A 25,186-nucleotide genomic window follows, 5' to 3' on the forward strand; every position below is an offset into this window, starting at 1 on the left:
TTAAATCTCAGACCTAATTAAGGAGGATTTGACAATCACCATTTGTCTTTCAACCTGGGTGATCAGAAATGAATTGTGTGGATTAACTGGGTGTCTACTATGCAGTAGGTTTTTTATAAACTAAATCACTAATTCCTGCTATGAATTTACATGGATTTCTCATGCTCAGACTACCTTGGATCATAAACGGTTTCAGTGTCAAGGTCAAACTATGTAATGCAAAATACATTCTATTCTATTTATTTTCCTGCTAAAGTGCATTTTGTCTGTCCATTTAAAGCCATGAAGTTAATAACTGGAAGGAACAGTCTAAATTTAACTGGCATTTACTGAGGAAAATTGGAGCCTTGAAAATGTTTCCAGCATCTCGATCAAATAAACATAGTACAAAATAACTTCCTTTCATTGATACTTTGATTAGTGTTTTTCTCACTTTGAAGTAATATTTTTGACACATGGAACAGGCCTTCGTTGAAGTTTTGAAGTACAAGAAATGTTATTATAGATGTGGGCTGGAATTCTCTGGTCACTCACCCTGGCAGGATTCACCGGAATTCCACTGACAGCAGTGGGACCAGAAAATCCCACCATTAGCAAACAACATGCCACCTCTCGCCGGCGGGAAGTACACAGCTGGGAGGCTGGAAAATCTCACCTGTTTAGTTAAAAATAAGCTGTGATACAACTACAAAAATGGAGATAAATTTTTTGTAGCATCTTTATAAAATTTTTTGACAACTCTGGTACAAAGATTACTTCCAGTAATGGTTACAGGTTTTATTACAAAAAGACATTTTTACAAATAATTCAATGCCTTATAACATATAAGCTTCAAATCTAGTTCGCTTTTAATACTTTTTCTTCAGGCGACTGTCTAATAAGGTAAGACCTGGCTTTGTGCACAAAATAAACTGAAATAGAAATAGCCATCACTAACACAGTGAAACAAAACAATTTTCAACTCTTGTACATGAGTCAGGGTACAAACTAAAACATCAGATAATGCATTCACAGTCATAATTAAACTCAATTACAGAAATTTGAATCAATAAATATCCATTATCACATTAAATCAAACAAAATCTTCAATCATGGCTGGGAACATAATTTTTATCCCGTATATTAACCAGCAACATTCTAAAATTATTTTTGGTAAAGCTGAAAGGTTGGTATAGATATTAAATATAAATGTTTGTATGCCAGCAAGATTGATGGAATGATTTTCCTAGTTACTGCTCAATCCTGTTTACTTGACATCACAAAGGAGTGCTACTCCACGTAAGATCCAGTGTTCAGGGGACTGAACTGTTCGGAGGTCCACAGTGGCTGTGTAGTTTAAATCAGTTCTGACTGGCTTTTTGTAGATCGGACATGAATATAAGCGTGGATCTTTTGCACCTTGGCAAGAGGAAAGAAACACAGCATTAGTAGGAATCGAGTACACTTAAACTGTCTGGGTGTAATACACAGCTTCTTTAGATTAGTTAATAGTTATAGACATTATAGTTAAGAAAGCCTCTACTTTCTCTGGAGGCCAAGGAGATTCAACATGTCCGCTATGACTCTTACTGGTTCTTACAGATGCGCGACAGAAAGCTCCTTTCTGGTTGTATCACAGCTTGTTATGGTTCCTGCTCTGATGAAGACCACAAAAATCCATAAAGGGTTGTAAACGTAGGCCAGTCCATCACACAAATCAGCCTCCCCTCCACGGACTCCGCCTACACTTCCCACTGCCTTGGAAAAGCAGCCAGAGCCCTATGCAACCCTTACATAATTTCTTCCACCTTCTTCCATCAGGTAAAAAGATACAAAAGTCTGAGGGCACGTACCAACTGACTCAAGAACAGCATCTTCCCTGCTGCCATCAGATCTTTGAATGGATCTACCTTGCATTAAGCTGATCTTTCTCTACACTCTAGCTATGACTGTAACACCAAATTCTGCACCCTCTCCTTTCTTTCTCCCCTATGTACTCTATGAACAGTATGTTTTGTCTGTATACTACACAAGAAACGATACTTTTCACTGTATACTAGTACATGTGGCAGTATAAAACATGTATTTTTAAAAATCAGTAGGTTACTTTGAATCAAGAAAATGTTGCTTAAAAAAAAAGATCCTCTATACCCCACATTTTAAATTTAAACCGCTGACTACTTAAGGAGTTTAAAATAAAACAATGTCCAGAAGGCCAGAATTAGAAAATGGGGGATACAATCATCAGGGCAAATGTAAGTTTATAGGAGATTCTAGCAGTGAAATGAGGCAAATTCATGGAGGAATTTATAAACAAAATTTGCAAGTGAGATATATTGGGAAATGTGGTTTCAGTGTAATTACATGAGAATGAGAGTTATGGTCTTTGGAACTTAGTGTGGATCAAGGTATCTGCAGCAGAGTTTTGGATAAGTTAGAGTTCATGAGGGTGAAGGATGCATAACCTGCCAGAAGAACCTGGAATGGCAGAACTGAGGATGACAAAGCTTTTAAAGCTTTTGTTTGCAGAGGAGTTGAGATAAAGGTGAAGAAAGGCAATGCTGCAGAAGTAGAAATAAATAAATCGATAATGTGATCAATATTATGTAGCTACGGCAAAAACAGATGTGTCTAAGAAACTGGTGTATCAAAAAGAGGAACTTAATGATAACTACTTAACCCTGGAGAAAAGAAACCACATCAACAATCATGAGGACAGAATGGATAGAGAAAATTGTTCCCATTAGTGGAACAATGGAGAACAAGAGGGAGAGATTTAAGGAACTGACAAAAGAAGCAATGGGAAATGAGGAAAATTGTTTTCATGATTTGGAATGCACTGCTTGAGAGCCTGATGGTGGCAGATTTAATAAAGGCATTCAAGAAGGAATTGGATTATTCTCTGAAAATGGAGAACATGCAGGGTTACAGGGAAAAAGTTGAGCAGTGAGACTAGGTAAATTGCTCTGATAGAGAGGCAGCACAGGCATGACTGGCTGAATAGCCTCTTCTGTGCTGTAACCATTCTGTGATTCTGTGAACAGTAAGCTGTTATTTCCAAACTATCAATTTAGAATTTTGTCTTTCATGTGCACATTGAGGACAGCCAATCGTTTACAAATTGTCTAACATCTACACGTACATTTCAGAATTTGTCAGTTATTTCTGCAAGTCATTTTTCTATTGATCCCAGAGAAGCCTGGATCAGAGAGGATCTCAACCAGTAAATTCAAATTTTTTTTTCCACCAATGTTCACCATTCTAAACTCCCAAGGTAGTGCATATTTTAATAGGAAACAAATTATATTTTTTGGACATCTATTTGTTATATCTATTGTACTACACTGTTTTAATATGTTAAATTCAGCTCTCAGTTACCTGAAAAAATTGCAAACATATTGCATACTTACTCAAATTATTCTGAGCAGAAATATGGATGACTGGTAGCAAATCAAATAGCACTTTAGGTTTAGACTCAATAAGCTTCGAATTGCGCCTATCCCATCCAGCTCCTTCCAGATAGAGCCCATATACATAGACTCCCTCGGAGGGGGGAACTGTGATGTCATCCTTCATCCATTTGCTGACTTCATTGCACAGAACCACACTATCAAGTGCCCAACCTTTATGAGCACGAGTAACCTCCTGTTAAGTAAAAAAAATTAATGAGACACCATCACAAGTAATTTGCATTATCAATGAAATGTAATTCGATTCTTCGTCGTCATGGCATTTTTAATGGTGTTACAGTATGACTACCATCACAGTTGTCTTTATATGACCTCCTATAGCACTTTTTCCTCTTTCCATCAAAAAAACCGATGCAGCTAATATGCAATTATTTAATTTATAGTGTATATTTAAAGTGCATGAACCACTTATCTGTACTGCATTAGTGAGAATAACCCACATTATATCTAGTTGTAAATTGTGAGATTATGAGAGGTGAAGTATAGATGAATTTTCACACTTTTACATTGCATTTACAACATGGACTCTGTTGCTCATCTTCCATATAAACAAAAATCTCATGGGCCTGTTCTGTTCCCACATTTCCTCACCCTCCTTTACCTTTTCCTTCAAGCAACTCTCTAACCTACTCTTCAGTACTGATACGTTGATACTTAACCATTGCATATCTGCAGGTTATCTTAATCACTGGCCCAAACCTTTTGCTATCCAGATCGTTGAAGACTGATTAATAAGTTGGGAAATGTACATCAAAATCCATCAAATGTCCTGATGCGCTGGGTTATTTAAACTCCAAGGGCTGATTTCTGTTCTGAGTGTCTCTGACACTGAGCTCACTAACTTTGTCCAAATATGTTAACTGAATATTTATCCAGTAAATGTTATGATGGTTAAAAATGCTGGTAATACTGGTCTAACGCAGTAATAAACTAGCATAACCAAACTGAGCACCACAAGTGACCCCCAAATCAAAGACTCTGTCCCCCTTCAACTCGATCATACTCCTGACCTGATCCAACTACACCCCACCTCACTATCAGCTGACTAGCCTCTGCCAACTACCCTGACTTGATTCGATTATCCCTCCCCACCTGACCATGTTCAGACCAATGCAACACAATGCAACGCATCCCCCCTCCCACCCCCGCATCCAACCACCCGCACAGTGTTTTGACACTTACCAAAAGATCTGGACCAATATTTCAGATCATTGAAATCAATATACATGAAGAATCTAAGTCATTTCATTACATTAAAAGCTATTTACATGGTGATATATTTTTAGGAGGTTAAATGCTTTTGAATATTTCAATATGAAATAGAATTCCTTTGTGCTTCTGAAATGCTATGCAAAATTACAAACTTAATTGTGAATGAGATCCCTGATGCAGTACTTACTGTACATATAAAGATAATGACACATTTCTCCTTCTAAAACTTGAAAGAATTGATGAACAAAGTGTTCCTGAGAGATTTAAAGATTAAATCCTTCAATTTTAATGTAATTATTTTGCTCAGGTTGACTGAATCCATTGCTAGATGCTTTTCAAAGGAATATTATGAAAGAGACGGATGCATGTTTCAACTAAGAATCACCACTTCTTTAATGTGCGACACACTACTATTACTTTTACATCTTCAAATATATATTTATGAAACAAATCTTAAAAACAGTGGAAAGGGAATTGGGCAAAATGCAAAAGGAAAACTAATTTTCTACTGCCTTATTACACCCTTGCTGAAATTGAATGTTACCTGTTGTAGTAGTTATGTTTTGATGAGGCATGTGCTGAGAAAAGCTTGTATTTTCTTCAGTACAATGTCTCTTTAAGAACAAAACAGGGCTGAAGGGTGAAGTGAGACATCAGGAGAGTTAGGATTTTGGCAGTAGAGTTTTGGATAAGCTCAAGTTTATGGAATGTAAAATAAAGGCAGTTGGTCAGGGAAGATTTGGGAAGACTGGTGGTGACAAAATAACTGCAAAGAACTAGCAGGCAATCAGATTGTGTTACTTATGGTCAAATTTAAAGCAGCATGGTAAATCATTTCACCTGCACAGTATTTGGAAACATTAATTAGAATCAGGCATTTATGTTAACTGTACAAAACCTCACCAATAAACTAAATACTAGAAGATTAGCATTACTTGTCTCATTGCTGTTAGAAATCCTTGAGGGTTAAAAAAGCCGGTCATCCAAAAACAGTTTGGTCGCCCTTCAAAAATCCAGGAATGAAACTGACGATCTCTCTCCAATAATTCGGTGAACCAAAATCCAAGTGTGCTTGATTCCCAGGATGTCTGGAGACCAAGACAATGTTTTAATTACAAATTAAAGTAATACTCACTCTATTCTGAACTAAATGGACAGTATTAATTCTCCCTCAGATGTAAATTCTATTATTCGAAGATCAGAGAATGAATATAAATGCCTTGTTATCGACGTATGTGTAGCATAAAATCATAATGGCACCAGTATGATCAGCCAAATGGTTTCCTAGCTAGGAGGCAATTTACACACTGTGTTCATCTTTACTCCTATTTTGCTAAGACTGATAGGCAAAGTAGAAAAAGGGAACTTATAACAAATATCAGCTTGATAATACAAGGGAGAATCAGGCAGAATATGAAAAGTACAGAGAGATGAAAAAAATGAAATAAGAGGGGAAACAGTATGGGAAGATTAGTAGCTAATATAAAAGGAAATCCAAATATTTTCTATATATATGTGAACAGTATAAAAGATTGGTAGTCAAGTGGTGAGATTGATTAAGGATCAAATGGAGATCTATTGATAGATGAAGAAGGCATAATTGAAGCACTAAATGTATACTTTGCATTGGTCTTTAGTGAGGAAAAGGGCTTGGCAAAATTTACAGTAAACAAAGAGATTGCTGAAAATTGGAAGAAGAGGTACTAAAAAGGATTTCAGGAGTTAAAATGGAAAAGCAAACCAGAGTGGATGGATGCACATTTGTTTGCTGGGGGAACATAAGGTTGGACATTGCCCAGGTACTGGCCACTAACTCCAAATCTCCTTAGATAAGAAGTGATGCAAGAGGATTGGAGGATTTTGAATGTTATAAGAACATAAGAAATAGGAGCAGGAGTAGGCCATCTAGCCCTTCGAGCCTGCCCTGCCATTCAATAAGATCATGGCTGATCTGAAGTGGATCAGTTCCACTTTCCCGCTTTCTCCCCATAACCCTTAATTCCCTTGTCTATCAGAAATCTATCTACCCATGACTTAAATATATTTAGCGAGGTAGCCTCCACCACTTCAACGGGCAGAGAATTCCAGAGATACACCACCCTCTGCCCATGACTTTTATCTAAAAGTTCCTAGTTCAAAGTATTCAACATGTTATGAATAGGTGGGAAAAGGATAGGACCACATCGTGACAACTTATAAGGGAACACAGTTTAGCCAATACTTGCTGCTAAAGTTAAAATTTATTTATTAGTCACAAGTAAGGCTTACATTAGCACCCCAATTAAGTTCCTGTGAAATTCCTCTGGTTGCCATAGTCCAGCGCCTGTTCAGGTCAATGCACCTAACAGCATGTCCTTCAGAATGTGGGAGGAAACCAGAGCACCCGGAGGAAACCTATACAGACATGGGGAGAACATGCAGCTTCCACACAGACAGTGATCCAAGCCAGGAATTGAACCCACATCCATGGCGCTGTGAAGCAGCAGTGCAAATCACAGTGCCACCGTGCCTCCCCAGCCCACCAAGACTCATACGTGAATAGTGGCAACTTTGAGCCTTGCCAATATCATGGGACCAGCAAGGAATCAACTGTTCAGAGGAGTGGAGAATTTCCCAAGGGAAATCACAAAGAAATAAAATCTGCTTCACAAGTTATCCGATGACAATGTAACTTACAAAAATCTCTTGATTGAAAAGTCCTTTCTTTTATTAAGTTGCTCAATATGTTAACCCATTCTCAGATCAAAATCCAATAAGAGTTATGGGCTATTAGTAGGTACATATATTGTGGGTTATATACAATAATACAGATTATCAGCTTTAGTGGTGCCAGGGTCATTTGCCAAGTGGCTAAGCTAAAGTCTGAGTATGAAAGTAATACATTGCTCATTAAAGAAAAATGACAGACTTGTTTTCATTATGGAGTGGGGTGAGGGGAGGGGGGTCGGTGCAGGGGAGCGAGAGTAAAGGAACTGTGTGTCATTTTGTACATCCATTGTAAGTTCTTACATCCTGTTATATTCTTAAAAAAAAAGCTGGTTAAATATTTTGACTATATGCTTCTCTCAGCAAAATTCTACTGCAGTAATATTCATTTCTGAAATACAGCAAAGAATTATTGCAAATGGCTTTATTTCAATCTCTGGTCTTGAATGAGGTTCTCCTAGGGCAGCACAGTGGTTAGCACTACTGCTGTACAACGCCAGGGTACCAGGTTTGATTCCCAGCTCGGGTCTGTTCGGAGTTTGCATGTTCTCCACATATCTGTGTGGGTTTCCTCCCACAGTGCAAAAGACTTACTTGCTGGTTAGGTGCATTGCCCATGATAAATTCTCCCTCAGTGTTTTATTTTATTCATTCGTGGGACACTGGCCAACATTTACTCCCCATCCTTAGTTGCTCTTTAGAAGGTGGTGGTGAGCTACCTTCTTGAATCGTTGCAGTCCATGTGCTGTGGGTTGACCCACAATGCCATTAGGGAGGGAATTCCAGGATTTTGACCCAGCGACTGTGAAGGAATGGCGATATATTTCCAAGTCAGGATGGTAAGTGGCTTAGAGAGGAAATTGCATGTGGTGGTGTTCCCATGTACCTACTGCCCTTGTCCTTCTAAATGGAAGTGGTCATGGATTTGGAAGGTGCTGTCTAAGGATCTTTGGTGAATTGCTGCAGTGCATCTTGTAGATAGTATGCCTTTGTTGAAAGAAGAGAATGTGAGGTAATGCATTTTGGAAGATCCAATACAGATAGGAAATATACAGATAGGAAATATACAGTAAATGGCAGGACCCTTAACAAGGCAAAAGGATCTGGGAGTACAGGTACACAGGTCACTGAAAGTGGCAATGTAGATGGAGAAGGTAGTCAAGAAGGCATACGGTATACTTGCCTCCATCGGCCGGGGCACTGAGTTTAAAAATTGGCAAGTCATGTTGTAGCTTTATAGAACCTTAGGCCACACTTGGAATATAGTGTTCAATTCTGGTTGCCACACTATCAGGAGGATGTAGAGCTTTTGGAAGGCTACAGAAACGATTTACCAGGATCTCGCCTGGTATAGAGGGCATTAGCTATGAGGAGAGGTTGGAGAAACTTGGTTTGTTCTCACTGGAGCAATGGAGTTGAGGGTCGACTGATAGAAATGTACAAGATTATGAAAGGCATGAACAGAATGGATAGTCAGAAACCTTTTCCCAGGGTGGAAGATTCAATTACTAGGGACACAGGTTTAAGGTGCGAGGGGCAAGGTTTAAAGGAGATGTACAAGGCAGATTTTTTATACAGAGAGTAGTGGGTATCTGGAATTCATTGCCAGGGGAGGTAGTGGAAGTGTCTTTTAAGAGACATCTTGACAAATACATGAATGGGATGGGAATAGAGGGATGTGGTCCCCGGAACAGTGGGGGGCTTTTAGTCAGTTGGGCAGCATGGTCCATGCAGGTTTGGAGGGCCGAAGGGCCTGTTCTTGTGCTATAATTTTCTTTGTTCTTTGTTTGCAATCACAGGCCAGTTAGTTTTAGCACAAATCATCAAATCCCTACAGTGCAGGAGGAGGCCATTCAGCCCACTCGAGTCTGTATCAACCCCCTCAGAGTATCTTATCCAGGCCTTATCCACGTAACTCCACTTATTTACCCCACTAATTCCCCAAACCTACATGTCTTGGGACATTAAGGGGCAATTTAGCATTGTCAGTCCATATTACTTGCACATCTTTGATGTGAGAAAGGAGTACGTAGACAGGAGACTATGACTGAGAGGGATGTTGATTTAGTGAGTATTGGGGAACTTGGTTCAGGTGGCAAGTTCTGTTAAGTTTTTCCTAAGTTTAAATTTAGATTAAAAATTAGGTTTGTTTAATTAAATGGCGAGCTGCCTGAAGTGGCAGGTATCAGTCAATCAGCAGTAAGTAGTTACCCCAATAGGTGATAATGACTGTAGCAGAAAACTGAACGAGCTATCGAGTCATCAGAGGTGCAGTATATAAGCAGAGAGATTTTAAACATGCACAAGGAAAGGAGCTTGTGTCTGATTGAGGTGTAAATGAAGTGATTAGTTGGGAATATGGTTCTGTAATTAGTTCTGTGGTTAGTGCAGAGGGGCAAAGAGGAGCTTATTCTACTTTTGCAGCTTCCAGGAGTTGGTGAGTTTCCTTCCTTGTCTCCAATCTAGGAAATGTAACTTTCTATTACTTTAGCTGTACAAACTAATAACCAATTGACTAATTCAATAAATAAGGTTGGACAGAAATGACAGGCTGGTGGTATGCTGTGACAAGCAGTATGTGGGAATTTGTGGAATACACTACTATCCTAAACAATTATATCTGCAGTAAGTGTCAGCAACTCAGGCAACTTTGACTCAGTTGCTGAGCTGGAGGCTAAGTTGCAGACATTGCAGGCATCAAGAAGGGGAAGAATTACCTTGACATTTTGGTAGGAGCCAGTCACACCCCTTAGGTTAGGCAGAACTATTAGCCAAAGGTCAGGGATAAGAAGATGTGACTGTGAGTCAGCCAAGTATGGTGAATCAGTATGCAGTGATGGAGGAACCTGAGTCTCTGACTTTGTTCAAAAGGTACAAGGTGCTTGCTACTATGTGGGTGAGGAGAAGGACTGCATGGTAGACTGACCCTGGCACAATGGTGAACGATGTTGTTCAACTGGGGGAAAAGAGGGATGTGTAGTGATAAGTGACATTGTAGCCGGTGGGGGGTGGGTTAGATATCCTTCTCTGCAGACACAACCTGGAGCTCTCCAGTTTGTGTTGCCAGCCTTGTGCTATAGGCCGGTTAGTTTAACGTCTGTGGTAGGTAAAATGTTAGAATCTGTCATTAAGGAGGAAATTGCGAGGCATCTTGAAGGGAATTGCTTGATAGAGCAGACGCAGCACGGTTTCATTAAAGGGAAGTCGTGTCTGACAAATTTACTGGAGTTCTGAGGATGTGTCTAGGGCGGTGGATAGAGGAGAGCCGGTGGATGTGGTCTTTCTGGATTTTCAGAAGGCGTTTGACAAAGTACCTCACAAGAGGTTATTGCAGAAGGTCGAGGGACATGGAGTTGGGGGTAGGGTGTTAGCGTGGATAGAGGACTGGTTGTCAAATAGGAGGCAGAGAGTGGGGGTCAACGGGTGCTATTCGGATTGGCGGATGGTGACTAGTGGAGTGCCCCAGGGGTCGGTGCTGGGGCCTCAGCTTTTTACCATTTATATAGATGATCTGGAGGAGGGAACCGAGTGTAGGGTGTCGAAATTTGCTGATGACACCAAGATTGGGGGAACAGCAAATTGTGCGGAGGGTGTGGAGAGTCTGCAGAAGGATCTAGATAGGCTGGGCGAATGGGCCAGGAACTGGCAAATGGAATTTAATGTTGGCAAGTGTGAGGTGGTCCACTTTGGTAGGAAGATTGGTAGGAAGGATTATTACTTACGGGGCGAAAAACTGCAGCAGGCGACGGTGCAGAGGGACCTCGGGGTCCTTGTGCATGAGTCGCAAAAACCCAGCCTGCAGGTGCAGCAGGTGGTCAGGAAGGCAAATGGGATGCTGGCCTTCATAGCGAGGGGGATTGAATATAAAAGTAGGGAGGTCTTGCTGCAGCTGTATAGGGCATTGGTGAGGCCGCAGCTGGAGTACTGTGTGCAGTTTTGGGCGCCGCACCTGCACAAAGATATTTTGGCCTTGGAGGGAGTGCAGAGGAGGTTTACTAGGCTGATACTGGAGTTGAGGGGCTTGAGCTATGAGGAGAGGCTGAATAAACTGGGCTTGTACTCGTTAGAGTTTAGAAGAATGAGGGGAGATCTCATTGAGACGTATAAGATGATGAATGGGATGGATAGGATAGAGGTGGAGAGACTCTTCCCGCTCAAAAAAGACAGTAGGACTAGGGGGCACAGCCTCAAGATAAAAGGGGGGTGGTTTAGAACGGAGTTGAGGAGGAACTTCTTCACTCAAAGGGTGGTGAATCTCTGGAATTCTCTGCCCGTTGAAGTGGTGGAGGCTGCCTCGCTAAATATTTTTAAGACGTGGGTTGATGGGTTTTTGATAAGAGAGGGGATTAAGGGTTATGGGGAGAGGGCGGGAAAGTGGAACTGAGCAGCGACAGATCAGCCACGATCTTATTGAATGGCGGGGCAGGCTCGAAGGGCTAGATGGCCTACTCCTGCTCCTATTTCTCATGTTATCTTGTTGCAGCTGGAGCAGAACCTGGAATATATTTAGGAAACATAGACAGAATAGAGTAAAAAGTGACATAAGCATGGTGGGAAGATCATGAAATAGAATCAGTATAGGTGGATATTAGGATTAGTAAGAGTCAGAAAACACTTGGGGGACTAGTTTATACTGTTGGTCAGCATTAGAAAATAAATTATTGGAGCCTGTAATAATTGTGGGGAATTTTAATCATCTTATAAACTGGGACAATTACATTGGGAAGAGTGATCAAGATGAGTTTGTAGAATGTTCTTCTGACAGTTTCTTGGAGCAATATGTTGTGGAACTGACCCAGGATAAAGTTATCTTAGATTTAGTACTGTGTAATGAAGCAGGGTTAATTAGTAACGTCATGGTAAAAGATCCTGTAGGAAATAGTGATTGTTTATTGAATTCCATGTTAAGTTTGAAAGTGACATGCTCCAATCACAAGCAAGAATCTTAAACTTTAAAGCCAATTTCAAAGATATGAGGGGAGAACTGGCTAAGATTAATTGGGTAACTAAAAGGTGTGCAGGAAAATGAACAGTGAAAAATTTTGAAAGAAACAATCCAAAATGGTTCAAGGTGAGAGGAAGAAAGTTTAAGGGAGATGTACAAGGGAAGTTTTTCATGCAGAGACTGGTGAGTTCCTGGAACGTGCTGGCAGATGTGGTGGTGGAAGCAGGCACATTAGCAACATTTAAAAGGCATCTGGATGGGTACATGGATAGGGTGGGAATAGAGGGATATGAACCCAGTAAGGGCAGGAGGTTTTTTTTAGTTTAGTTATGTCATCATGATCGGCACAGGCTTGGAGGGCTGAAGGGCTTGTTCCTGTACTGTATTTTTCTTTGTTCTTCATTCAACAAAAATACTTTCCATTGTAAAACAAAAACTTAGCGAGAAGACCCATCTGTGGTTCACTCAGTAAATTAAGGATAGTATTAAGTTAAAAGAAGAGGCTTGTTAGAATGTAACCAATGACAACTTTGTATTGGATGTAATGTAACCAATGATAACAAGCTGTAAGGGTCAGCTGACCCAGTAAATCATGGAACCAATTACAGAATGATGTGATGGTCATCTGACAGCTGACTCATTATAAATAAGAACCTGTTTGGAACTGTGGGGAGCTTGGAGTGGCCCAGGGCAAGGCCCCAAGTTGGGAGTGATGCAGTTTCTTTATTAAACTTTTTTTTTGATTTTTAAGTTGAAGTAAGTTTTGTTATATTTTATTGACTGCATTTGAAGAGTTCCTTCTGAAGAAACAGATTACAATGTTGCATAAATAGTGGCAGGTCTGAGGATTGGGAATGTTTTAATAAAGAACAACACAACACAGCACAGCACAGGAAACAGGCCCTTCGGCCCAATGGCCCTGGTTTTAGAAACCAGCAGTGGACCACCAAAAAGTTGAGAAAAAAAGAATAGAGTATGAGAGTAAACTGATAGGCAATTAAAAACAAATTGTTGGAGCTTCCATAAGTATATGTAAAAAGGAAGAAAATAACTCAAGCAGCCCCTTTGAAGCAGAGCTAAGAGAAATTATCATGAGGAATAAGGAAATAGCAGAGGCATTGAACAAAATGTTTTTGTCTGTCTTCACAATGGAAGTCACAAGTTCATGAAATAGGTGGTAACTTGGGGCAAAGATGAATGTGGAAATTAACATCAAGAGATATAGTGGTGAAACTGAGGGAATAAAATCTGACAAATCACCAGGACCTGACGGCCGATATCATATCCTAAAAGAGATAGCTGCAAAGATAGTGAAAGTGCTTGTTTTGACTTTAAAATTCCTTAGATTTGGGAACTTTCCCATTAGATTGGAAGTTGGCAAATGTTATTACTTTTTGAGGAGGGACAGATAAACCGAGAACTATAGGTCAGTTAGCCTAGCATAAACTTGGTAAAATGTAGTAATATATTATTAAAGCACTTAAAAAAAAACTAGCATGACTACAACAAGAAAAGCATAGTATGATTAGAATAAGTCAACATGGTTTTACTAAGGGTAGCATGGTGGCACAGTAGTTAGCATAGCTGCCTCACAGTGCCAAGGGCCCAGGTTCGATTCCCGGCACAGGTCATTGTCTCCCTGTGTCTGCTTGGGTTTCCTCTGGATGCTCTGGTTTCCTCCCACAGTCCAAAGATGTGTGGGTTAGGTTGATTGACCATGCAACATTGGTCTTAAGTGTCTAGGGATTAGCAGTAAATATATGGGGTTACAGGGATAGGGCTTGGGTGGGATTGTTTTGGTATAAGCTCGAAGGGCCAAATGGCCGCCTCCTGCACTGTAGAGATTCTATGATTCTAAGTCCTGGTTGATAAATATATGAAAGCTTTTTTGAGGATGTAACTAGCAAGGTAGAAGGGGAGCCAGTAGGATTTCCAAAAGGTGCCATACAAAAGGTTAATAGATAAGGTAAGGGCTCATGGAGTTGGAGACAGTATTTTAGCATGCGTAGAGGATTGATTAACAGATAGAAAGCAAAGTAGACAAAATGTTGACTTTTTCAAGTTGATATACAATGAATTGTGGAGTGCTGCCAGGATCAGCGCTGAGGCCTCAGCTATTTACAATCTATATTAATGATTTAGATGAAGAGGTAGAGAGTAATGAATCAAAGTTTCAAGATGCAGCTAGGTGAGAAGGTAAGCTGTGGAGAGGAGAGAGAGACTGCCATGAGACACAGACAGGTGGCATTGTGACAGTGGTTAGCTGCCTCTCAGCATCAGGAATGCGGGTTCAATTCCGACCTTGTTTGGTAACTGTTTGAATGGAGTTTGTATGTTCTTCCTGTCTGCTTGGGTTTCCTCTGGGTGCTCCAATTTCCTCCCACAGTCCAAAGATGAGCAGGTTAAGTTGATTGGCCATGCTCTATTAGCCCTTACTATCAGGAAGATTAACAGGATAAATATGAGGTTGAGGATAGGGTCTGGGTAGGGCTGTTGTCAGTGCAGGCGTAAGGGGCCAAATGGCTGCTTGCTGCACTAGGTGACGTGAGTGGGCAATAAGATGCAGGTGGAGTATAGTGTAAGGAATTGTGAAGATATTTATTCACTTTGATTGTATGAATGGAAAATCTGAATAATTTTTAAAAGGTGTGAAATTTGTAACTATTGATGCCCAAAGATACTTGGTTGTGCTGGTACAAAAAATGCAGAAAGTTAACATGCAGATGCAGCAAGCAATTAGGAAGGCAAATGACATGTTGGTCGTTGCTGCAAGGGGTTTGGAGTATAAGAATAAAGAAGTTTTGCTACAGTTGTACAGGGCTTTGGTGAGACCGCATCTGGAAAACTGTGCAGTTTTAGTCTCCACATTTAGAAAAGGATATACCTGCCTTGAAGGCAGTACTGCAAAAGTTCACTTGATTGGTCCCTGGGATGAGGGGTTTGTCCTGTGATGACAGTTTAAATAAATTGAGCTCATACTCCCTGGAGTTTAGAATAACTGGAGGAGATTTCATTGAAACCTATAAAATTCTGAGAGGCCTTGATATGAGAAATTGTTTCCAGTAGTTGGGGAGTCTGAAACTCAGGTCACTGTCTCAGGATAAGGGGCCAATCATTTAGGATTGAGATGAGAGATAATTTCACTCAAAGGTTTGCGAATCTCTGGAATTCTCTACCCCAGAGGGTTATGCATACTCCATCACTGAATACATACAAGGCTGGCAGAGACAGATATTTGGCTTCTCAGGGAATTTAGGGATATGAGCAGCAGGTGGGAAAATGGAGTTAGAGCCCAAGATCAGTCTTGATTGTATGGAATGGTGGGAAAGGCTCAAACAGTTGTGGTCTACCCATGCTCCTACTGATTGTGTTCTTGTAGTGGGTAAGATTTTGGAAAGAATAATCTGGACTAATAAAGGAGAGATGGCATGGATTTGTTAAGGGCAAATTATGATGATTAACTTGATTAACTTTTTTGATGAGGTAACTGAGAGGGTACAGTGTCACTTTTTAAAAAAAATTCTTTCAGAGGAAGTTGGTGCCATTAGCCAGGTCAGCATTTGTTGCCCCTAACTGCACTCAAGAAGGTGTGGTAAGCCACATTTTTGCTGTGCCTACACATTGTGGCAATGTTGTTAGGAAGGGAGTTTCAGGTTTTTTGTTCCAGCGACAGTGGAGCAATAGTGATATAATTCCAAGTCAACCTGGTATGTTGCTTGGGGGGGGGATTTTCACGTGGTGCTGTTCCCATGTGTTTGCTGCCCTTCTCCTAGGGGGTAGAGGTTGTAGGTTTAGAAGGCACTGTTGGAAGAGGCTTGACAAGTTGCTGCACTGCAGGTTGTAGGTCAAACATGCTGCTGCCACTGTCTATCTAAGGTGGAGGAAGTGAAAGCTTAAGGTGGTGGATGGGGTGTTGATCAAGCAAGCTGCTTTGTTCTTGATGGTGTTGAGCTTTTTGATCACTTGAGAGAGCAGATGGGGCACCAGTTTAACATCACATTTGAAATATGTAATTCCGATAAAGCAGTACACCCTTAGCATTGCACTGACAGAAGTGTAATATCAAGGTATTTTAATTTGAATCAGCATTATGTTTCAAAATGCTGGTATTTTGCCTCTCAACCTAAGAGTGGAGGAGGTTAGTTTGTGCGACGTTGCTCATACACTTGACACACTTAGTGGAATTTAATATACGTTCTGATTTTTGACAGTGACATTTCATGGGAAACATCTATCACCTGGAAAATTCCTTCAGTGGTAACCTGACCCACAGTAGAACACAAGCATTTTAAAGCATGTTGTTGATTGAAACTGACTGAAACTTTGAGAAAAGTATCTTCCACAGCTGGGATTTTAACTATATTCCCTGAATAATATTGGGGAAGAGACAGCAGAGAATATAAAGGCACCAGCAATCGAATTAAAAACTTGTTAGGTAGCTACAGTTTCACCTTTGTTTAAATAAAGGGAAAGTCTAAGACAGGAAATTATATATCGATTAACCTTGTCTCACTCCAAGAAAATTTCAAGAATCCATAACAATGAATTATGGTGATTACTTAAAGCATGAGCTGCTCAAATGGATTTATGAAGTACTGCTTATGTTACAGTTCAAGTAATCTGACTTTCACCCAGAATCTCTTCCTGATCAACCTACCTTTCTGCTGAAGTTTATCTCATAAAGATTCCACAGTTAATGCTTTTGTTTGTTTTAAAACCTTCAGGCTGAACAGCTACATACATTTTGTTGTAGAAAAACAAAAGAAAGATTGCATTTTTTATCGTGCTTTATCACAATCACTGGATGTCTCAAAGTGATTTACAGCCAATGTAGTACTTTTAAAATGTAGTTAGCTGTTGTAATGTAGAAAATGCAACAGCTAATATACACACAGCAAGTCCCACATATAGCAAAGTGACAATGATCAGATATCCATTACATTTGTGATGTTGGCTGAAAAATAATATTCCTGCTGCCACTGGTATTTTGCTAATTGTGCGGCGGGGGCATCTGCCACGTGTACCTCCCAGTAAAAATTAGTGGCTTCTCTGCGGGATCAAGGTAGCTCATGTTTGGGCAACTGTGGCTCAGAGTACCCACCCCATCAACTAGGCCACCTCTGTGGAAACCTCTTTCCAGAATTTAAGCACCTAATTGTATCTTCGTATTGCTGAAGAACAGTTCAGCTTCAATTAGATCTTAAATCAAGGTCCTGTCTGTGTGCAGCTAGGTTCCTGGAGCCCTACTGGAAGAAAACCAGGAAAATTGTTTGGTGTTCTGGTCAATAATAATTCTACAACTGAAGTGAGCATTTTAACTGATTGGTTATGTAATCTTCTGTGGGACCTTGTTGTGATATCTGTTGCATTTCGCTACCTTACAATGATAACACTTCAGAAGTACTTAATGGCTGCGAAGTGCTTTAAGACATTGTGAGAACCTGAAAGATACCATTTGCAGAGCTGTTTCTGTACAACAGTACTCCATGAGAATGACAATTACCTTTTTCCACCGAGCTGGAATTCTGGCATCATACATGCAGTCCAAGGCATCTCTAAGGTTTTCACTCATAATGATAGTTCCATCAATTGCAAGTTTCAGGTCTATAAGAGTATTTCGCACCAGAGTAATTACTCTTTGCATTCTGTCAATTTCTTGACGAAGGAAAATATTCATTGGTTGCAGTGCTCCCATCTTCTGCAGTTTTTCTTTTACCTGGCAAAAAATACAACTTGTTAGCTTGTCAAAATCTATTGAGAACAAATGGACACTAACAAGGATACACAATCTATGTGGTATAAGTTGGGTTCATGTGAGCAGTGGCTGATTAACTACCACCTGGACCTCGAGGCTGAGGTTCAGTAAGGCCCCTGACCTTGCCCCTGCCCCACCTTTCGTTGAGTAGAATAAAGTGATGTTAGATAACTTATATTGTTGTACTATGTAAAATGTACTACATAAAGTTATATGAATCAATTACAGCCCTTTTATTTTTCATTTTCTTTACATTTGTACTTTAAGAAGCTTCCGTGTTTTTTGGTTTATGAAAGTGTTGATAACAGCAGGTAAATCAACAGATTGAATCAGACATGCTTCAATGTGCATGAGAGCCAGATGACTAAGTTTCTCATCGCTCATTGTTGAGCACAAATAGATTTTGATCCTCTTCAGTGCTGAAAATGAACGCTCACCTGAACAGTTAGTGATCATTAAGAACAGATAAATTCTAAAGCAAATGCATGTATTTGGATACACCTTCTGCAGCTGAATTTTTGCCAGAGCTTTGTTGTACTTATTTTGTATTTATCTGCATGTAGTACAAGTCCGGGGATGATACTCTATTTATAGGTATTTGTTATATTAATTCTCCCACCAGGTATAGTTATGAAAATTTATTCACCCTTAAAAGGGTTAAACCGTTTTTTTTACACTCGGGGGGGGCCCCCCCTCCATTCCAGGTCCCAGGCTTAAGCCTACTCAGCCTAATGGTTAATCTGCCACTGCATGTGAGTACTTCTCATAGGAAGGATCAGGAAGTAGTGAAAATACCTGGTCGAAACATAGCATATCTAAATATTAAAATATCCAAAAAAATCAATACAATCAATTTAATATGAAAATTTTTACAAAGGTTGCTGCCATGAGGGTTCAGTTCCTTGTATTGTAGCTCACTTGTTGCAAAAGCTTTAAGGCAAATTATTTCTGCACATTTGAAACCAACACTGGCTTTTGAAGTCTGAGAATGTGGCCCTTGTAACATTGGGAGTGGGAGGAGGGGTGTCATCAGGTGCTCAGGTGTGAGGTTGCACTAATCAAGTAGTGACAGAAGGGCAACAGTGTGGGCAGTGAAATGTACCAATCTTGGAGACAAGGGCTGGAAGACGTCACAATGTAAGAAGTCATGATAAGAACAAAAAAAGGAAGTGGAGTCAGCCCTTCTGGCTTGCTCCACCTGTCAACCATTTCACAGTTGAACTTCTACCTCAACTTCAACATTATCCTCATATCTCTTTGTACCCAACAATCTGTTGACTTCTATTTGAATATACTTAACAACTGAACAGTTCTCTGGGTTAGGGAACACAAAGATTCACAACTCTTGAGACACATCTTGTGACACTTGGGGACAATTTAGCATGGTCAATCCACCTAATCTACACATCTTTAGACTTTAAGAGAAAACTAGAGCACCTGGAAGGAACTCATGCAGACACGGGAAGAATGTGCTAACAACAAATAGACAGTGATCCAAGCTGCAATTCAGCCTGGGTCCCAGGCACTGTGAAGCAGCAGTGCTAACCACTTTGATACCACGTTGTCCTCAAGTGAAGAAATTTCTCCTCTTCTCAGTCTTAGATGGTCGACCATTTATTTTGAGACCATGACTGCGTTCCATATTCCACATTCAGAGAGACATTTTCTCAGTACCTACCCTATGAAATCCTGTTGTGTTTTGTGACTTTCAGAAGTTCAAAATAACAACACTATTTTACATTGATACAGGAGCTAATATTGAATATATTTCTCACATCCTACCATGTGCTGCAGAATAATAAATACATGGTTAGTTCAGGGCAGACTGCAGATTCTAGCAATAAGTTGTTCCAAAGTATGCATTAATTATTTAAAGGCAGGCCCCTGTTTGTCTACCATCATATTTTTTAGAACAATTTCCCTGTCTCCTTCTTCAATTTGCTCCTCATACTTACATAGTTTGCCTTGTTTAGATGCAAGTTGAAGATTTAACTGAATCGCTTTCAACCTCAATATAAAATTCTATCATATTATGGTTACTCTTCCCTATGGATCCTCTTAGAACAAGGTTATTAAATAACAACTTTTCATTTCGCAACACTGGATTCAAAAATAGCTAACCCCTATTTGGTTGTTCAACATATTAATCCAGAAGACTATCTTGTGTTCACTCTAGGAACTCATTCTTTACATCTTTATTGAAAAGTTACAATACTATCTACTCTATATGAAGATTATATTCCTCCATATGTACAAAGACTTCTAATTTTCCTGATTTATGCAGACAGACATACAGAGATAGATAGTTAGCAGGAAGAGTCCTTAACTTCTGTACACTAACTCTGGATTGAAGATACAGCATAAATCCTGGGGAGAGGTGCCACAGATGTCTGTCCACAGGGCCATCGGGATGAGGGTTGAGAAAGGAGGGGAAGGTCCACGGTGTCAGATGATACAAGTGCTGGGGTAGACATTTACTCTGTGTTGACATCTGGCCCCTGCCTGGACTAGAGGAGGGACCTGAACCACTGCCACCCCTCACCCAGGCCTCCAGGGGAGCTGATGGAGGACCCCTCTGTCGTCGATCTTGAGGATGGATCAGTGGCAGTGGTAGCACTGGCTGGTGCAACTGGGCTGCCCACTGCATCCCATATGTAGTCACTGTTGTTAATCACCCAATTGATTAACCCAATGTTAATCACAATGGGTTGAGGAAGGGCATCAAGAGTGATATGAAGGCCATTGCTACTGAGCCCTTCTGAGTATCCCGTCTTCCCCTTGTGAAACTACCAGAATTTCTGTCAGCAACATATATGTAGCCAGGTCCATCTGCTTTGCTGCAAAAGCTTCAGGTGTGAGCAAAGACACCATTCAACACTACTCCTCTGTTTCAAAGCATTCCTCACTGGACTGTTGAGAAAGTGAGAATCACAAAGTCACAGACAATCTGGAAAGTCCAGAGCCTTTGGGTTTTGGCCCATCCCAAAACAATGAAATGCATGTATTCCATAAACAACTGTGGTAGCCTCAAATATATCCATATTTAATTAAATTAAATAGGTGGCACAGTGGCTAGCACTGCTGTTAATCACTGTGCCAGGAACACGAGTTCAATTCCCAGTTTGGGTCACTGTCGGTGTGGAGTTTGCACATTTTCTCCGTGACTGCATGGGTTTCCTCCAGATGCTCCGGTTTCTTCCCGCAGTCCAAAGATATGTGGATTAGGTGGAGTGACCGTGCTAAATTGCCCCTTAGTGTCAGGGGCACTAGCTAGGGTAAATGCATGGGGTTATGGGCTTAGGGTCTTTGCGGGATTGTGGTCAGTGCAGACTTGATGGGCCAAATGGTCTCCTCCAGCAAAATAGGATTTTATGATTCTAGGAATTTGCCAGAGACTTCTTGTTGTAGTCCAAAAGCCAAAATCACGTGATTTGCAGCAACCGTTTTAACAGCTTGTCTGTGTCCAGTTTTAAAAATGATTCACTGAAAGTTCACATGCCTGTATTGACCATGACAACCATAGTCATCCTCAATGACAGCAGAGAGGAATACTACAGATATCTCAACTTCTAACTTCTTAAGGATAGGGTATATGTGGTATTCATTCTGCATAAACCTGAATCCTTTGAGGAGACACGACCACAAGGCTCCTGCAGTTGCAAGGAGGGGGTCTTCATGAACCACCTTGGACCAATTCACTTTGGATGTCTATTTTGCTGTCTCTACATTTTCAACCAGAAATCTCAGGATTCAAGGGTCAGACTGCTTACCTCATTTGTTTGAGGGATATGCTGCTTTTCTGAGTGAACATGTACATTTCACAAACCAGCATGCAGCTCTGAAGCAGTGCCCATTCATCTTGGCTGCACTGACTGTTGTGGGTGCATTATCCTTGGAAGATTTCAACTATATTCTTGAAGTGAGGGACAATACTGGTATCCTGTATAACTAGACTTTGGTGGGGAAGTTGAGGGTCCTTGTCAAGTCCTGCAACTTGTTGGGCATCTTGTGAAATTGCCACCCAATTCCAGTGCTTCTAACTTTGAGTGACCTGAAAGATGGGACGGTCAAGAATTCATATATTTCTCAGGCACATCTCTTATGCTCTGACATCTTTCTTTCAGATACTACTTAGTTTAGACCACCACCTAGTGTATGTGTGGAGCTGGTTCCACTCTACACATGTGCGACACCCATGTACTGGCATTCTAACAAACTGCTGCTGGAGGATGTGATTCCTGGTCTTGTTCTGTCAATTCTGGGAGGATGAGAAGGAAATGAGACAATGGTAGGATGTGGGTTAGGGTCAAGTCCCCATCTTCTGTCAGAAATACACAGAAGTGCTAACCAGAAGGTGGAAGACCTTGGTTGAGAGGTTGGAGCAGGGGATACTTCACACGGCATCCTGTCTTGATCAGGCCACTGAAGACCTAAACCTGTGGAAAATGTATGAATGGAAGTTGTAGGATCCCAAGGCGCACTTGTGAGTTGTGAATCTGCTTCCTCCAAGTTGTGACCATGACTCCCCTTTCTTAAATTTGCTGAAAAAAAGGCATAGGGTCTGAGCAACTCTTGATGCTACCATCCAGTAATGGATCACTGGCCTTGAATCCAGATAACATCAGTGCCCAAGCCCAAGCCTATTTCTGTGCATAGATCCACCCAGTGAGGATGCTCACGGAGTTTTGTGGCAGAGTTGTTTGAAGGTCAAGTGACTTAATGCTGTGCTAACCTGTTGGAATGAATTTGTCTCCACAAAAGCTGGGCTAGATGGGCTGACCGTGGAAGTCCACATTAAGAACAAGAGAATAACTAAAGAAAAGGTAATAGCCATCAGAGATGTACATGGTAACTTGTAAACTAATTCAGAAGATGTGGACCGGGTTTTCGATGAGCACTTTGTCAAGCAGAGGGATGATGCAAACATTCTAGTTAAAGAGGTGCAGAGTAAAATATTAGATATAAGGAGCATAGTACTGGAAAACACACTGGAGGATATGGCATTCTTGGATAAATCACCAGGATCAGATGGATTGTATCCCAGGCTGTTGAAGGAAGCCAGGAGGAAATAGCAGATGCTCAAAGAATCATTTTCCAATCCTCACTAGATATAGGAGAGATCCCAGAGGATTGGTGGTCTGTGAATGTTCCACTATTTAAAAACAGTGCATGAGATAGGCTAGAAACCTACAGGGCAGTCAGTCTGATTTTGGTGGTGGGCAAATTATTGGAATTAATTTTGCTGCACAGTGTCACAGTGGTTAGCACTGCTGCCTCACCGAGCCAGGACCCACGTTCAATTCCCGGCTTGGGTCTGTGCGGAGTCTGCACATTCTCCCTGCATCTGTGTGGGTTTCTCCAGTGTTCCGGTTTTCTCCCACAGTCCAAAAGACATGCTGATTAGGTGAATTGACTATGGTCCCTTGGTGTACCCAAACAGACGCTGGAATGTGGTGACTAGGGGATTTTCACAGTAATGTCATTGCAGTGTTAATGTAAGCCTACTTGTGACACTAATAAATAATAACCTTTAAAAAAGTCACTTGATCAGAGATAGTCAGTATGCTTTTGTTAGGGGAAAGTCATACATTAACTTAATAGACCTTTCACTGAGAAAGTAACAAATTGATGAGGGTTGTGCAGTGGATATTGTCTACATGGATTTCAGTAAGGCATCTGACAAGGTCCCATATTGCAGACTAGTCAGACGTGTGAGCTCTTACGGGATACAGTGGAAGGTGGCAGATTGGATCCAAAATTGGCCAAGTGAAAGAAAACAAAGGGTAATGGTCAACGGATATATTTGCAAGTGGAAAATATTTCTAGTGGTGTTCAACAGGGGTCAGTTTGATTTGATTTATGTCAATGTGTTAACATACAGTAAAAAGTATTGTTTCTTGCGTGTTATACAGCCAAAACATACCGTTCATAGAGAAGGAAACGAGAGAGTACAGAATGTACTGTTAAAGTCATAGCTAAGGTGTAGAGAAAGATCAACTTAAAGCAAGGTAAGTCCATTCAAATTATTGACAGCAGCAAGGAAGAAGCTGTTCTTGAGTCAGTCGGTACATGACCTCAGACTTTTGTATCTCTTTCCCAAAGGAAAAAGAAGGAAGAAAGAATTTCTGGGGTGCGTGGGGTCCTTAATTATGCTGGCTCCTTTATCAAGGCAGTGGGAAGTACAGACAGAGTCAATGGATGGAAGGCTGTTTTGCATGATGGACTGGGCTACATTCACATTTTGTTCCTTGCGGTCTTGGGCAGAGCAGGAGACATACCAAGCTGTGATACATCCAGAAAGAATGCTTTCCATGGTGCATCTGTAAAAATTGATGAGAGTTGTAGCTGACATGCCAAATTTTCCATAGTCTTCTGAGAAAGTTGGTGGGCTTTCTTAACTAGAGTGACTGCATGGGGAGACCCGAACAGGTGGTTGGTGCTCTTTTTAGTCTTGGGGCTCTTGTTGTTTATTTTATTTATTAACAATTTAGACTTAAATGTGAGGGAAGATTGGGAAATTTACAGATAACACAAAAATTAGCCATGTAGCTGACAGTGAAGAGGATAGCTGTTGACGCCAAAATGATATCACTGGTTTGGTTGAATGGGCAGAGAAGCGGCAAATGTAATTCAATCCAGAAAAGTGAGAGGTAATGCATTTATGGTTGGCAAACAAAGCAAGGGATTATTCAAAAGCATGGGAAGATATTGTGAGGGGTTGAAGAAATGGACAGCTTTCCACAGGTCAACAGCTATCCTCTTGGATAGTCAGAAGCTTTCTCCCAGGGCAGAAGAATTACTAGTGGGCATAGGTTTAAGGTGCGAGGGGCAAGTTTTAAGAGATGTACAAGGCAGATATTTTACACAGTGGTGGGTACCTGGAACTCGTTGCCAGGGGCAGTAGTGGAAGTGGATACAGTAGTGACTTTTAAGGGGGTGTCTTACAAGTACATGAATGAGATGGGAGTAGAGGGATATGGTCCGTGGAAGCATAGGGGGTTTTGTTTAAGTCGGGCAGCATGGTCGGTGCAGGCTTGGAGGGCCAAAGAGCCTGTTTCTGAGCTGTAATTTTCTTTGCTCTTTGCTCTTCACTGTCAGCTACATGGCTAATTTTTGTGA

At 40.8% G+C, this 25,186-nt stretch overlaps 1 protein-coding gene across 1 annotated transcript in view; it reads right to left on the reverse strand.

Annotated features, from left to right (window-relative positions):
* Positions 1 to 764: 764 nt before the first annotated feature.
* dnah5 (dynein, axonemal, heavy chain 5) overlaps positions 765 to 25,186 on the reverse strand; it is a 350,257-nt gene continuing 325,835 nt past the window's right edge. Inside the window, exons 76-79 of the mRNA XM_080205374.1 lie at positions 17,816 to 18,028; positions 5,597 to 5,749; positions 3,390 to 3,624; positions 765 to 1,398 (exon numbers count right to left, since the gene is read on the reverse strand). Of these exons, the coding sequence (XP_080061500.1) occupies positions 1,247 to 1,398; positions 3,390 to 3,624; positions 5,597 to 5,749; positions 17,816 to 18,028 (753 nt within the window). The 3' untranslated portion in view covers positions 765 to 1,246. The remainder of the gene's footprint in view (positions 1,399 to 3,389; positions 3,625 to 5,596; positions 5,750 to 17,815; positions 18,029 to 25,186) is intronic.

Source organism: Carcharhinus amblyrhynchos, chromosome 2, assembly GCF_965287045.1.
Source record: "Carcharhinus amblyrhynchos chromosome 2, sCarAmb.v2.hapA, whole genome shotgun sequence".
In the NCBI taxonomy this organism is placed as follows: domain Eukaryota; kingdom Metazoa; phylum Chordata; class Chondrichthyes; order Carcharhiniformes; family Carcharhinidae; genus Carcharhinus; species Carcharhinus amblyrhynchos.